Here is a 16,960-nt window from a genome sequence, read left to right as displayed (position 1 = left end):
TGTCTTGCCAAGTAAACTTAGGAAGTGTAAGGACCTTATATACCATTTCCAGGGGGACATTGGACAGAGTCAGCAGGAGGCTAACCCAGCATTGCTGCACAAGAGGAATACAGTGCACCTCAAAAATATTACAGACCAAGCACACAGAGGCTTTGGGACTCATACCCACAGCTCCAAAGGGTAGGAAGAGTTGGCTTCGCAGGATCTGAAGCACAAAACTTTTGCCATATTTCAGGCTCTCAGGGCCTCAGTTGATCAGTCCAGCTCTCAACACTTCTCTGCCTTATACTGTGAAACAGAGTCTGTCATTGAACATGGGCTCACCAACTCACTAGACTGGCTGGTCAGGAGTCCCCAGGAGTCATCCTGTTTCTACTTGTCTAGCATGAGAAATGTGTCACCATGCCCACCCTTTTTACATCAGTGCTGGGAACCAAACTTGGATCCTTTTGTTGGCCAGAGAGGCACTTTACTGACGGAGCCATCACACTGTTCCTTATTCTTCAGGGTCTTAGCATAGTTTATCAATAAAACCAGGGAATGGATTAAGCTGTTACAATTTACATTTGCTGAGTATACAAAGTGAAGTGGCTGGGTGCCTCTGGGAGGCAGAGGCAGGCAGATCTCTGTGAGTTCAAGGCCAGCCTGGTCTACAAAGGAAGTCCAGGACAGCCAAAGCTACAAAGAGAAACCCTGTTTTGAAAAACAACAAACAAACAAACAAGAAAACCAAGGACACAAAAAGGACTGTTAAGTGATTTGCCGGCTGTTATAGGTCTGTAATGAAAGTGACTCATTGTGTCATCACGCTTATCTCTCTTTTCCTTCCTTCTCATCCTCAAACCCTTTACAAGGTGATTATTCCAGTTCAGGAAGATGCCAAATGGACCTTGTTCTTAGCAACCTTGGACTCTTAACATTTCTTCTGTAAGAGGAGTCAAATAATTCTCCTTAGGTGAGGTAGAGGTGATGTAGAAGTCAAGCCTTTAGTCAGAGGTCCAGTTAGAGTTATGGCTTGGTTTCTGGAGCTGTGGGCCAAGGAGGAAGTGAAGTTTTCAGGTCAAAGTGAAATTCCAGCCTCACTGATTGGTCATTTGTGCAGCTTTGTGAATGTTGCTGCTTTATTTAATCTATGTCTTTCTCCAAATGACTCTCAGCATGTGGGTCATTAAGTAAGTGATAGCAGCTTTTAAAACTAAGTGCATATGCACACACACACACACACACACACACACACACACACACACGGAGTGTCTTGCTGTCTTTCCTGTTTATTCTCACTTTAATAGCTAGTTCACAATCTTAAATAAAGTTAGACTTGTGAAGATAGTTGTATGTGAAAAGTAAGAGTTGAGGGCCAAAACCCTCTACAATAGTGAGACTTCTTTCAATTCAATTCTTGAGTAACTAATATTTTATTACATTATTTTGATGATACTTTAGTGATATTAAAATGGAAAGACAGGATGACTCACTCAAATCCAGTAGTATTACATTTTTATTAATATAACCATTTTAATATTCTAGAGCTTATTTATGATATGGAATGGCCTACTTTCTTTCTTTCCTCAGGTTCTCTTTACATGGTCCATATTCTTACAAATATGACCTCTAAATCTCTTTAGCCAGGTGTGCTGAATTTTGAAACCTAGGTTGTTGATGAGAGAGATCCTTGCACTTTGGGGAGCACCAGAATGTCCTGGGAAACTGGCAAAAGAACTGTTGGAAGCAGGTTATTGTGTGGCATGGGCCTTCACCTTCACAAGGTTAAGGTGGGATTGAGAATTTATAATCTCTAGGTTTCTGAATAATTCTGGTGCTTTAGCCAGAGGAGAGTTAACCACTGACATTGATAAGCACTGACATTGACTGATGGAAGTAAGATTCCAAATACCATTCAACATGATATCTATGTTGAAAATCCACTTACTTCCTCACTTATTTAACTTTAGAAGTTAATATTCTCAGATGCCAACTTGAGTGCTCCCTTCAAGCACATTCCAAAAATTTTAATTGTTAGTTTTTTGACAATTTCATACATATCTAAAATATATTCTGATTTGTGTGTTTGTTTTTAGAGACAGGTAGCCTTGGCTGTCCTGAACTCACTTTGTAGACCAGGCTGGCCTTGAACTCGGAGATATCTGCCTGCCTCTGCCTCCCAGAGTGCTGGGATCCCAGTTGTGCTCCACCTGGCCTGACTGTTTTGTACTCTGATTCCTCAATCTTACCTCACTCCCCCAGCCTTATCCATCTGCCTTTCCCCCTACCAGTCTATTTCCCAGATTTATCTAGGACTCTATGTTCTATATTTTGGCCTATTTGATTTACCAGGGTTATCAGTGTAACCAATGGGTGGGGACTATCCAATGAAGCCTGGTGGTTACAAAACTGAAGGCAAGGACCTCATTATCCCTGAAGCTCTCAGAGGAAATAGGTCAGCAGTGACCCCTCCTTTATTCATGCCTGGCCTCATCTCCTTCTTGCTCACCTCCTTCAGTCATCTTAGTTGTTGAGCATTTATGTACACAATGGCTGTGAATTTTCCAAACAATGGCATTGTGCATTCCCTCTTCTTGCTCTTCAATTCTTTTCGCCCTTCTTCTGCAATGTGCCCTCAGTATTAGAGGAGATTACATAAATATCTTTTTTTAGAGCTAAGTACTTACACTCAGAAATTTGTGCAGCCATAAATCTGCATTCACCACAGTTCATTATAAAGTGGTAACTCTCTGATTAAGATCAAGTGAAAATCGTCTCTGGGTATAAGCATTTGTATTTAGAAGGCAACTTAGCACTATGCCAACTCACCTAATCAACTAAGTTACGTTCTTCCCTGGGACCCATGGCTCCCTCTGACATAGGCTTTTCAGTTGGTTTACAGTACTTCATGTGGTTTTATTTCCCTCAAATCCAACCAGAGAACTGTTGTTTAGCCTTATAGGAGTCATACAACTATTGCACAAGTGGACACACCCTGCCTGACGGGTCCCTGTTGTAGTTTATGGGGTTCATAACTTGGTAGGACCGTCGATACCTTTTCTCCTTAGCCACCTGCAATAGTGCATTTCAGCACCATGAAAACTAGTGGGCTGGGAGGAAGTCTCTAGGTCAGTTCTAGCCAAAAGCATTTCCTAAAATAATAATCTCATGAAACTGCTATAAATATTAAGTGTACATCTAGCAAAATTTACTGCATTTGTAAATCAAGGAGATCTTGGATCCTTATTCTGTTAGTTTATGGAATGAATAGGCAATTAAGTCTAGAAATACAGTTTTTTTAAATTTTTTTATTAATTACACTTTATTCATTTTGTGTGCCCCATAAGCCCCTCCCGATCCCACCCTCCCTCCCCTTTCTGCATGCATGCCCCTCCCCAAGTTCACTGATGGGGAAGTTCTCCTCTCCTTCTTTCTGATCTTAGTCTATCAGATCACATCAGGAGTGGCGGCATTGTCATCTTCTGTGGCCTGGTAAGGCTGCTCCCATGAAACAGTACAGTTTTCAAGTATAATTTATGGATGTTCACTTTTTTCTGTTCCTTTTTTTTTTTTTTTTTTTTTTTTTGCCTGAGTCTAATTTGATATGAATCAGCATAAGGAATTTCTTGGTATTAGCTTTAAAATATATTAAGACCACCTTATTTTGTGCTACATATAGTAAAAAGTTTAAATACCGATTATTTTAGTAGCACTAAATACAAAATGCTTGCATTTGGGAAAACAGCATTTTGAAAATGCGTTGTTTTTTTTTCCTAAAATCTAAAGCCTTAAACAAAAATAAAGGTCAAGAAAGCAAACAAATATATATGTAATGTTTTTCCTGATTCACTGTAATTTTCAAACTTCGCTTGTGAATGCCAATTATCTCAAACAAGTTTTGCTGATAATGTCAGCTGTCAGTCATTCTTAGGTAGTGATGTCTGAGGTTTACCAGCAGGTAATGGACCAGCTGAGTGATGAAGGAAATAATGAGGACACAGAAACCTCAGCAAAACTTTTCACCTCTGGTAAATATCTTTCTAGCGGGAATTAATAAAAGAAAAGAACTGTCTCATTAAAATTTATTTCAATTTAGTTCATTTTTAATAAATTATACCTTTAAGCATTAATCTTTTAATGTTGAATTTTTAAAAATTCATATAAATGACCAATGATCTACCATTTTCCAACATGACTGATTGTTAAACACAACACTTATAAGAGAGAAGCCTCAAATTTATGTTAAAAATTTGGTTTGAATTGAATTAAATTTTCATATTAATTTTCATGAGGTGTATGACAAAGCCAGACTTTGAGTCCACAATGTGTTCCAGCTAATAAAATGTATTTTATATTATCTATGAACAAAATATAGTTGAAAAATTTTGCATTACTCTTTTACTAGGTATTTTATCTTGATGCTAGAGTTAAGGAAAATTCCTTATATTGTATCTTCAGTTTTCTCGCTGTATATATGAAGTTTAAGTTTATTATTTATCAGTTGTAACCATCTGTAGCAATAAATCCTAATCATTATTTCATCTTCCATTTGACTTATATCTACCTACCCACCCATTTACATACCTACCCATCCATCATTTTATCTTATCAACATAATAATATGTACCATTAATAAAAATCACATCAACTCCGATCTAACTCTGAGAGTATGATATCTGAATTAATGATAAACATATGCTCTCTGTTCTGACATTTTTATGACTTATCTCTTCATCTTAATACTCTTTAAATATTTCTCCTCAGGCTTTTAAATATTACACTTTTTTGTGTATGTGTATAGATGTACATGTATGTACATACAAGTAAGAGGTTAGTGTACCACCTTGAGTCCTGCTCTTCAGGCCAGATGTTTAGTGTTAATTGATAACTTGACATAATCTATATTCACCTGGGATACGGTCCACTAGATATGAATGCAGGACATTGTCATAATTATATTGAGATAGGGAGGCCCTCCTTACTGTGGTGGCAGTATTCCGTGGATGGAGTTCTGGAATATGGAAGTGGGTAAAGGGAACTATATATCAGTGTTGTTCTCTGGTTCCTAGTTGTAAATGCAATCCTACCTTGAAGATCTCGTTGCTTTGACTTTTCTACCATATTGAACTATAACCTTGAGTTTTGAGCCTAATTAAATATTTTCTCCATTAATTTGATTTTGTCAGGGTATTTTATCACAGCAACAAGAACAAAAAACCAAAATAAAACGGAAGTTCCATCACCCTGTTTTTATTGACAAGCTCTTATTTTTATTGACTAGGTCTCTCATTGTCCAGAAGACTCATGGGTCTATTCTGGCCACCCAGGGAGCTCAGATCTGCCTGTGTCTGCCTCCTCAGTGCTGGGGTTACAAGCATCTACCACCAAACGTGACTTTTACCCATGGGTTCTAAGGATCGACCACTGGTTACCAATCTTGGACAGTGAACACTTTATTGATTGAAATTGTTTTAATTTATATCATTTTCTTTTAGAAACATGACTCTGGAATAGAACAAATGTATTCACTTGTGGCCTGACATTTAGTATAGTGTTTCACATGGTCTAGATACTGAAAGGTTATCTGGATTTGAGCTTAGAGCTCAAAATCGCTTGAGAGTAATTCCCTTGAACATCAGTTCAATGGAAAGAAAAGAATAATGTAACAAAAGAAGAAAGACTTGTGCTAAGTGGTCTGGCCTCACCTGTGGCCTGGCAGAAGCTTAGGGGTACAGGGACTCACAAAAAAAAAAAAAAAAGATAAGATAAGATAGCTTGGTTTGCACACATAGTTAGATACATGCTATCCCTGAAACATCCAAATATATAGAGAAAGAAGTAACATGAATTCCAGCCTTTGAGAATAAACAGTACAACTATACTTAATCATAGCTGGACCATGAGGTGCAAACCTATATTATCATTGCTTTGGTACAAACAGAGATGGTCAGCAGTTAATTGCTGTGGGACTGAGATTCTAAATAGTGACAGCATTCTAAAGGCTGCTTCCATCAATACCCAAGAGAATAATGAACCTCTAATATGATCAATGTGGGATATTTTATAATAGAATGTGAAAGTATTCAAAATGAATTCATTCACCAGTTGGAATTACCATGGATCACTAAGGATAGATATAATAAAAACAGCCACAGAGCCAATGAATGTTTATTCATGACATGCTAAGTGCCAAGCACATGATGCCTGCTTTACTAGGAATATGTCACTTATCACTCAAGACAGCCCCTAAACTAGGGAAGAGTTTGGTCATAATGTACAGTTGATAAAGCATCCCATAAAATGTCTTAAGCCGCTGGCCTAACCACATTTCTGCACACGTTGTAGCCTGATGTTCAGGACAGAGTTATGCTTCACATAGGGAGCCTCATTCTCAGAAATTGTTGTTTATTTTAGTCTGGGATGGGACCAGTGATTGTGGTATTTTTTTTAAAGCTGTGAGAGGATTTCAAGTCACAGAGTTGAGAACCACTAGATTATCGAAGCATACCCCTGAGAGTTCAGCTTGCCTGACCGTTGTCGGCCACTGTCTCCTGGAATGCTGGCTGGGTGACAGGACTCCTGTGTTTGTCTCTGTGAGTGCATGCATGTTGACACAGCATTACTATCACTAGGTCTTGCCTTGCTTATTTTTATATTTTTTGTTGTTGTTATAAATCTTCTTTCAAGTAGCTTCTTAGTTATTGGTATATTTTTTTCACTTCTGTGCTTAGAAACAGGTAACAGGACTTGGTGACATTTTATTAAACGCTGGATTTTGTTATCTGTGTATAGTTTAATAACAATGCTTATGAAAGTGACACATATGAGTGTTTTGAAGGCATGGAGATTTTTGTGTGTGCATGTGTGTGTACTTACATTGTTAACATTGCTAACACAGTACTATTCGTGTGTGTGTGTGTGTGTGTGTGTGTGTGTGTGTTTACTTTGCTAACAAATTACTTACTATATAATGGGTAGAAGTATTAATTGGTATCATATTTCTGAAGGGATATCTGTGATGAGCTTTTATGTTTTTGCCAAATATTTGCTTAACTTGTATTATTTATACTTCTTTGTGCTTGTGCTTTAAGAAAAATAATCAATGCAGTACAGTTTTAGAGAGAGAAAGCTGTTAGCATTGGATACCACAACAGAGACAAAAATAATTGAATATTATATTAATTATGGGCATTTATAATTTTTACAAAATTGACTGATGTGTCACATGAAAATGTGACTGTGGTAGTGTTACATGAAACTTCAGGATGAATAAGAAATTATTTTCCCTCTCATACAGTAAGATTAGAATAGGGGACTTCAATATTCCACTCTCATCAACAGACAGGTCATGCAGACAAAAACCAAACAGAGAAATGCTGGCGTCAAGTAAAGTCATAAGTCAAATGAATCTAGCTGGTACCTACCAAACATTTCACCCAAACACAAAAGGATATACTTTCTTCTCAGAAGCTCATGGAACTTTTTCCAAAATGGAGCATGTATTAAAACACAAACCAACTCAACAGATATAAGAAAATTGAAATAATACTTTGCATCTTGTCTGACCACAATGTATTAAAAGTGGATAACAACAACAACAGAAATATCAAAAAGTATGAAAACTCACGGAAACATAACAACTCACTACTGAATGTAAATTCAGTGTGTAAAGTGGGGCAAGACAGTAATGAAAAAGGAAATTAAAATGTTTTTAGAATGGAAGGAAAATGAAAAGACAACATATCATACCTATGGGACACAGTGGCAGTAGTTCTATGAGGCAAGTTCATAGCTTTAAGTGCCTTCATTAAAAAACTGGAGGGATCTCATGTTAGTTATCTTAGCAATATGCTCAAAGGCTTTATAGAACAATAAGAAGAAAAAAAATGCCTCCAAAGAATGGATGGCAGAAAAATAATCAAATTCAGGGTAGAGATCAATGAAATAGAAAACAATATAAGAATCAATGAAATGAAAAGATGGTTCATTGAAAAATCCACAAGCTATGTAAACTTTTATCAGATTAACTAAAGACAGAGAGAAAAGATCCAAATTAGTGAAATTAGAGATGAAAAGGGAGACATTTTTTTTCAATACAAAATGATTTTTATTCTGAGATTTTTAACATATATTTGTAAAAGTTCTAAAGTACATGATTTTTTTTTTACATTTTTTTTAATTTTATTTTTCTTTTTAGTTACATTTTGTTAACTCTGTGTCCCAGCTGTATCCCGCTCCCTCATTCCCTCCCCAACCCCACACTCCCTCCCTGGTCTCCTCCCTGCCCCTTTCCAAGTCCACTGATAGGGGAGGACCTCCTCCCCTTTCATCTGACCCTGTTTTATCAGGTATCTTCAGGGCTGGCTGCAAAGTCCTCCTCTGTGGCATTAAGGTAGACACTGAAGAAATGCAGAGAATCATAAGGACACACAAAAAATGTGTATTCCCAAAGTAAATGGATGAGGTTTTTAGTATCTAGTAATGTAAAATATGGAGTCTGGACTGGACTTAACCAGGCTAGGATCCTAGTTGTGGGACTAGGACAATAACCAAGCCACAAAATGGGCAGCCCTCAACCTGTCCTGCCTTCAAGATGCACTGAGGCAATGGTGACTCAGCACTTGTGCGAGTGACCAACTAATGGCTTCTCTAACTTGAGGACCAAGGCAAGAAAGGGAGCCCATGCCCAGCACTGCCTGGATGACTCAAAGACCTACGGGAGAACCAAACACATTTGACAAAAAAAATCAATGAAATTATTCCTAATGATATTTTGCTATACTCATTAATCAGTGCCTCATCCAGTCGTCATCAGAGGCTTCTGACGATGGGAACAGATAACAGAGACCTATAGCCGATCATTGGACCGAGCTTGGGGAACCCAGAAGAACAGGAGAAAGAAGGATTATAGAAGCCCGAGGAGCTGAGGGCACCAGGAGAACATGGCCCACAGAGTATAAGCAGGGCTCATAGGGGCTCCCAGAGACTGAGGCAACCGCAAAGTCTGCATAGGTCTACAGCGGGCTCTCTGCATCCATGCTGTGATTGTTTAGCTCAGGGTGTTTGCTGGACTCCTAACAGTGGGAGTGACTCTTTTGCCTGCTTGTGGATTTTTTTCTCCCTGTTGATTTGCCTCATCCAGTCTTGATATGAGGATCTTATTGCATGTTGTTATGCTGTGTTGGGTTGATATCACAGGGAGGCCAGCTTTTTTTTTTTTTTTTTTTTTTTTTTGGTCTGAAAGGAAATGAGGAACATTGGATCTGGGGGGAAGGGAGGGGAGGGAGTGATTGGGAGGGGAATAAGGGGGGAAAGGGGAGATTATGGTTGTATGAGAGATGTATAAAGAAAATGATCCTGAGTGAAATATCCCAGAAGGAGAAAGACAAACACGGTATATACTCACTTATATAGACCTATAAGATATGATAAACATAATGAAATCTATACACCTAAAAAAGATAATCAAGAGAGCGGACATGGGGTAAGATTATCAATCCTCATTTTGAAAGACAGATGGGATGCACACTAAACATTGACAGGAGTCTACTGAGCGCATCTGAAAGACTCTAACTAGCAGTGTTTTCAAAGCAAAGACTCATGACCAAACCTTTGGCAGAGTACAGGGAATCATAAGAAAGAAGGGGAGTTAGTCTGATGAGGAAAGGATAGGAGCTCCACAAGGACCAAAGATATCTGGGCACAGGGTCTTTTCTGAGACTGACATGCAACCAAGGACCATGTATGAATGTAACCTAGAACCTCTGCTCAGATGTAGCCTGTGGTAACTCAGTAACCAATTGGTTTCCCACAGTGAGGGGAACAAGGACTATTTCTAACAGGAACTCAATGACTGGCTCTTTGGCCTCCCCAACCCCCAAGGGAGGAGCAGTCCTGTTAGGCCACAGAGGAGAGCTTTGCAGCCAGTCCTGAAGATACCTGATAAAACAGGATCGGATGAATGGGGAGGAGGTTCCCCCTATCAGTGGACTTGGCAAGGGGCACGGTGGAGATGAGGGAGGGAGGGACTGGGAGGGAATGAGGGATCGGGACACGGCTGGGGTACAGAGTTAATAAAATGTAACTGATAAGAAAAAAATAAAATTAAAAAAAAAGAAAATGAAAAAACAACAAAGTTAAATAAAGATCAAACAATCAATTTAAAGAGGTACATACCACCTAATGAAATAGAAACAGTAGTTACAAGTCTCTCTGTCTCCCTTTAGAAAAGGCCTAGGACTAGATGGATTTAGCACAGAATTTTACCAAACTTTGAAAGAAGAAACACCACCAATATTCCTCAAATTCTTCTGAAAACATAAACTAAAGAAACATTTTTAACTCTTTTATAGACACCAAAACCACACAAAAAAGATTTCTCAGAAGTGAAAATTATAGCCTGGCATTCCTTGTGATCTTAGATGCAGAAAATTCACATAAGTTACCTGTAAACAGAATTCAGTTTTGGAAGGACCTTGGTGCTTGAGGTTGCAGTCCTTCCAGTCTGGGTAGCCAGTCTAAGCTCAGCTTTATGGTGCAGGATTCCTCGCCAGCAGAGCCTCTTGCTTTCTGCCTGACTTCATCTGGAGAGTGTCTCTATACATAGATTCCCCTAACCACATTTGATATATTGCCTTTGACACAGCTCCCTGCTAGTTCTCCCCTCCTGTGCCTATAGGATAACCAGGTACTGTGCACCCGTTCATATGATAGGAGCGTGTTGTTTAATTCTAATCAAGCATTCTTGAAGTGCCTAGTTCCAACCAATTATATACACCTATCCCTGGAGCTCCCACCCACTCCCCAAAGGGTATATAGTGTGTGTTTGCTGGAAATAAAGTTGAACTAGCTTCCTGAAGTGTTTTCTGGGGTGTTTGATCTGCATACAGTGCTCACCAGCCTTTCCAGCCTTGTGCCTTGTCTCATGTCCCTCCTGACATTGTGGGCTGATGGGAGACAGCCCCCCAGGCAGGAGGAGAACTACATGAACTACGTCTGGAAGAGCAGACAGAGCCCTTAACCTCTGACACATCTCTCCAGCCCATCAGAAAAGAATGCTGAGTTTTGTCAAAAGCCTTTTCTGCATCTAATGAGATGATCATGCAGTTTTTGTCAGTGTGCTTTATTTGTTGGATTAAGTTTACCAAGTTATGTATGTTGAACAATACTTGATCACTGTGATGAACAAACATGATCATGGTGTTATTGGATGTAGTTCATGTAGTTCTCCTCCTGCCTTGAGCAATAAGTCAACTGAAGGAGATCAATACGGATATAAATAGGAAAGGAAGAAGTCAAAGTATTTTTATTTGCAGATGATATGATATAAAAGGAGACGCCAAAAGATAGGAAGATTTCATATGTTCATGTATAGGTAAGAAAAATAATTTGAAAGTGGCCATTCTACCAAAACTGACCTATAAATTTAATGTAATCCCCATCAAAATTCCAACACAATGCTTTACAGAAACTTAAATATACATTTTAAACTTTTTATATGAATACAAAAAGCCCAGGAAGCTAAAACAATCCTGAATAATAAAGCTGTTAGAGAAAACGCCACCCCAGATTTCAAGTCATATTACAGAGCAATAGTGTTGAAAACAAAATTGTAATGGCAATAAAAGACAAATGTTGGTTAATAGCCTTTGTTTCTGGAATTAAAGTTGAATTAGGTCCCTGAATCAAATTGGAAACCCAGACTTAAGTCCATATACCTATGGACACCTGATTTTGACAAAGAAGCTTAAAATACACATTGGAAAAAAGACAACATACTCAATAAATTGTTGTGGTCAAACTTGGTGGCTCCATGGAGAAGAATGAAAATAGATCCTCATGTATCACCGTACATGAAACTTAGCTCCAAATAGAGCAGTTACAAACCTAAGACCACCTACTCTGAATCTGGTTGAGAAAGCAGCCAATAGATTTGAACTCAATGGCACAGGAAAGAACTTTTGAACAGGACAATGATAGTACAGACACTTAGACACACTAATAAATGAGACATCATGAGGCTAAAATGATTCTGTATGGCAAAGGGCACCATCGCTCAGGTAAAGTAGCAGCCTACTGGGAAATACATTTACCAGTTATACATCCGAGAGACAATTAGCATCTAAAAGTACAAAGAACAAAAGAACTGAACATCAAGAAAGCAGCCCAATTTTAATATGTGGATAAGAAACTAAGCAGAGATTTCTTAACAGAGGAAACTCAAATGGCTGAGAAACAGACACGTGTTCAGTATCCTTAGCTATCAGGGAAATGAAATGATTACTTTGAGATTTCATCTCACACCTGCCAGAATGACCAAGATCAATAAAACAAATGACAGCTGCTGCTGTCGAGGATTGGGAGAAAGGGAAACACTTACTCATTGCTGGTCAGAATGCAAACTTATAAAGCCACTATGAAAATCAGTGTGACAGTTCTTCAGAAAGCTGGGAATCAATGTGGCACAAGAACTAGCTACATTACTATTGGGCATATATTCAAAGAAGTCTACATCCTACACAGAGAACTCACTCATCCATTTTCATTGCTGCTCTATTCATAATAACTGGAAATCGGAAACAGCCTAGATGTCCATCAACTGATGAATGAATAGTGAAAATGTGGTTATTTATATAGTGGAATATTGTTAGGCTGTTAAGAAAAGTGAAATTCACAAGTAAACAGATAGAGCTAGAACAAAATCATCCTGAAAGAGGTAACCCATACCTTCAAAGATGAATATTGCATGTTTTTTTCTTATATGTATATTTTAGCTTTTAAGCTTTCTATATGTAGTCTCTAATTTGAATAATCTCGGAGGTTAGGACTTAGGTACTCAGGAAAGGAAAGGCTCTCCCAAAGAAGGAAGGAAAGTATGTAGTGATGTATGGAGAGATAAAGGCAAAACTAGAGCAGGAGGATTGAATAATGAAGGGAAATGGAGGCTAGGGGTAAAGGAGGAATTATGGAGAGGGACAGCTAATAGTAACGGCCTTCTGAAAGACCATATGGAAACTTACGGTTGTAAATGCTTTCTAACCCATATTCAAATGTTAAAGTCATGTAAATGGAGTCACCAAATGGTAGTATGTGTTCTTGTTTTGAGGGGAATGGAGAACACTAAGTTGGGTGAGTAAGGAGATGGTGAGAATCTTATAGGAATTGGGAGTGGGCAACATGACCAGAATATATTGCAGCTGGGCGTGGTGGCACACAGCTTTAATCCCAGCACTCACAGGGTCAGAGACAGGTGGATGGCTGTGAGTTCGAGGCCAGTCTTGTCTACAAAGTGAGTTTAGGACAGTCAAGGTCACACACACACCCACCAAAAAACAACCAGCCAAACAAAATACACTGCGTGATGTTTTTCACTAAAAAAGAAAACAACAGAATCATTTTCAAAAAGAAAGGAAATCATGGTCCTGACTTTGGAGACATCAAGAGGAAGAAATTAAATAATTAACCCAAAATGTTATGTGAGGCTAGTGTTTATTTGTTTCCAATAATTATTATAAAGTATGTTAATTGTTCTATAGTAATACAGAATGTGTTCTACAGTAACATAGAATTAGTTTGTAATTCAGAAAACAATCCCACCTTAAAAGTTGGTTAATATTTTTCAGCTCGGAGGATATAAGGACTTCATTAGCATGTAACATCTATGCGGGCATGGATTGTTATTGGTTTTGTTCACTGACAGATTTCCTATGTCAAGAATATCATTTGGAAGAGTGTGTCTTTAAGAAATATGATTTAAATAAATGATTGGGTGCCAAAAATAAATATGCATCTCCATTTCTAATGATAATTTTAGGGAATAAATACTACTGAATTATTTCCTTTGGTGTGTTTATAGATTTAAAAAGTTTCTGTATAAGTCATTAAGGATTTTGCATGCCTATCTTTAACGTCTTCACCAAGGATAGATTCCTTTCTTGTAGAATATGCTTGGTGGGAAGAGGATTACCTAACAAATAAAAGCAAATAACTTTAAATTAGTCCTGTTTCCTTGGGTGTAAGTAATAAAACCATAATTAACCAGTTAGCAAGAGTCATTTTGCTATCCAGTGAACATATTTGTAGGCATATCATTTACAGAGGACAACTGTGGTACATGAATCCTAAGGCTTTGATTGCTGAAATAAAATTGATGTTAGGGTTGAGTGATTATCAAAAATGACAACTGACAAATCATATAAGACATTAAATTGTACTTCACCATCATCCATAGAGGGAAGGCTTTCAAGTAATTTCTAATATGTATGCAACTTAGAGCTAAAGTCAGCTATGAAAACAAATGGGTGCCTTATATAATTTGTCTTTCTTGCATAGTTTCTCAAAATTGCAGTGGCATATGAGGACTTAATGGTAAGAGTTATGTATAATGATATTTTTTATTAGAATTTAATGTTAAATAAGACAGTATTAATGTGTATGAGTTTAGATATTTAACGGACATTTTGTCTTCATGTCTCCCCTCTTCCCAGGATTCAGAATTTCCCACAAATATGCAACCAGATACCGACCTGAGTGTGTGTGATGAAAACATTGGTCCATCAAAATTCGACTACAAGCTAAACAATATTTTTAGACTTCATGATCTTCCCGTGACCTGGTAGGACTCTTAAAAGTTTTGTTAATGCTTTTGAGGTCTCATTGTACTGCCTAAACTGTAGTGCTTTTTCAATCATCCATAGCTCATGTGATTTGCTCTCACTCCTTGCAAATAGCTATTTGCAGAAAAAAGGCTCTACTTACAGCTGCTGCAACATTGTTTAAATTGATTGTTTTAGGCACTTGGTGGCAGCGCAGACTAAGTGTATTATTGTAAGTTTTGTTGCTGAGGCTCCAATTTAAAACAACACACATTGTTTTAAGAGTGTTCTTAAACTCTCTCTAAACCTGAGATTAGAGAAAACTATGAATTTCATTTGTTTTTATTGATTCTAGTAGTGTACATTTCTAGTAATATAATTTTTAATTCATTCTTTCTAAAGTCATAATTCTATAAGCTGTAGGAACATTGATTCAAAGTAAACATATTATATTGCATTCTTTAAAATACAATTGCTTTATGAATATGAACATTTATATTTATAGAAATTTTATTTCTTTTATATCTTTTGACATTGATAGGGTTAAGATTTTTTTGAGAAAAATATTTCTGTCAGTAATTTGTAAATATAAAACTAAAGTTTGTGGAAACCTTAAATTTCAGTAAATAGTTTTTGTTGATAATTATAGATGTCAATTATAGTTTAAGCAAATAGCATTGCATTCTTGAGTTTTTACATATAATGTAAAGTACAAACAATTTTATTTCAAGAATCTATCATTTGGATAAAAATTACAAGAAAAAAACCCCATGTAATTGTTCATAAACTTCTTCAGAAAGACTTATGTCTTTTGTAACAATTTATCTCTTACCTTTAGTTTTTCCTTTTTCCATTTGAAATATCTCCTTGGATCTTGATGATATTATGGTATGCAACATATATTCATATGAATATAAATACATTTATTATATCTTAGGAACAAGAATGTTATATATGATGTTTCACTTAAGGGGATAGTAAATATGATTTTAGTGACATGACCAAAACACATAGGTCAATAAATTTCTGTTAATATTTGTAGAGAATCATAAAATTCATACCTTAAGGTTCTATTTAAACTGAAGAGTGCGACCATTGTTTAGTCATCTAATCCTGGGCATGCAGCCTAGCCTGAAGAGTGGTTTCTTTCTCCAATGATACTACCTTAGAGAAGACTGAACTTTCATTTGCAAGAGATTATCAATTGGAGATTGCTTCTGGGTTAGGGATGGGGGTTTGCCTCTCCTCCTTCAGCTCTAGAACCTCATTTAGTGCAGAGCCATGCAGGTCCGGTGCATGCTCACAGTCTCTGAAGTTCATACGTGCTTCAGCCTGGCTGGTTCAGAAAACTTTTATTTCCTTGGTGTCCTCCATCCCTTCTGGCTCTTTAACTCTTTCTGCCTCTTCCTCCATAGGGTTCTCTGAGGCCTGAAGGGAAGGGTTTGATACATACATCCAGTTTAGAGCTGAGTGTTCCAAAATCTCTTACTTTCTGCACATTGTCCAGTTGTGGGTCTTTGTATTTGTCCCCATCTGGTTCAAGAGGGCAGACAGTGATCTATGAATAAAGCGGAATGGCATTTGGAGCCATGTTATTGTTATTCCTTTAGCAGAACAGTAGTATTTGGTTTTCCCCTGTGTTCATGTTATATCTAGTCTCAGGTTCTTGGCGATCCAAGTAGGGTCAGGTACGGTTCCATCTCCTGGAGTGAGCCTTAATTCAAATCAGGTATTGGCTGGTTACCCCTACAGATTTTGTGCAACCATTGTACCACCAAATTTTTCAGGCAGCTCACAACTGTAGATTGAGGGCTTTATGGCTGGGTTGGTATTTACTTTTTTCCCTTTGGTAGCCTGTAGAGTACCTTCCAGTACTGTGAAAACTAGTCCATAGGTGTAGAGGCTCCACTTTTCCATGTTTGCTGAATTGTGTAAGCGTTGTCTTCAGCAATAATCTGAGACTGATACTCCACACAAGGACCATGCATGGAGATAACTTAGAACCCCTGCACAGAAGTAGCCCATGGCAGCTCAGTGTCCAAGAAAGTTCCCCAATAATAGGAACTCTGACATAAACTCAGTGGCTGGCTCTTTGATCACCTCCCCCTGAGGGGGAGAGCAGCCTTACCAGTCTACAGAGGAAGACAAAGAAGCCACTCCTGATAGACTAGGGTCAGATGGAAGGGGAGGAAGACCTCCTCTATCCTTAGACTGGGGGAAGGGCATAGGAGAAGAGAGAGGGAGGGTGGTATTGGAAGGGGATGAGGAAGGGGGCTACAGCTGGGATACAAAGAGAATAAACTGTAATTAATAAAAATTTTTAAAAAAGGAAAAAGAAAAAGAAAGAAAACCATCAGTTTGTGGAGAGCAACCAGTAGCCTTGG

At 37.9% G+C, this 16,960-nt stretch overlaps 1 protein-coding gene across 2 annotated transcripts in view; it reads left to right on the top strand.

The window, feature by feature from the left end:
* Spag16 (sperm associated antigen 16) overlaps nt 1-16,960 on the top strand; it is a 912,250-nt gene that overhangs the window by 113,716 nt on the left and 781,574 nt on the right. For both annotated transcript variants that reach the window (XM_055617071.1, XM_055617070.1), the window contains one exon: nt 14,469-14,596. In XM_055617071.1, coding sequence (XP_055473046.1) covers nt 14,469-14,596 — 128 coding nt within the window. The remainder of the gene's footprint in view (nt 1-14,468; nt 14,597-16,960) is intronic.

Source organism: Psammomys obesus, unplaced genomic scaffold (genome assembly GCF_907164565.1).
Source record: "Psammomys obesus unplaced genomic scaffold, mPsaObe1.curated_primary_1811, whole genome shotgun sequence".
NCBI classification, from domain to species: domain Eukaryota; kingdom Metazoa; phylum Chordata; class Mammalia; order Rodentia; family Muridae; genus Psammomys; species Psammomys obesus.
Note: the sequence above shows the minus strand (reverse complement) of the source record. Positions and strands in the feature narration are given on the sequence as shown.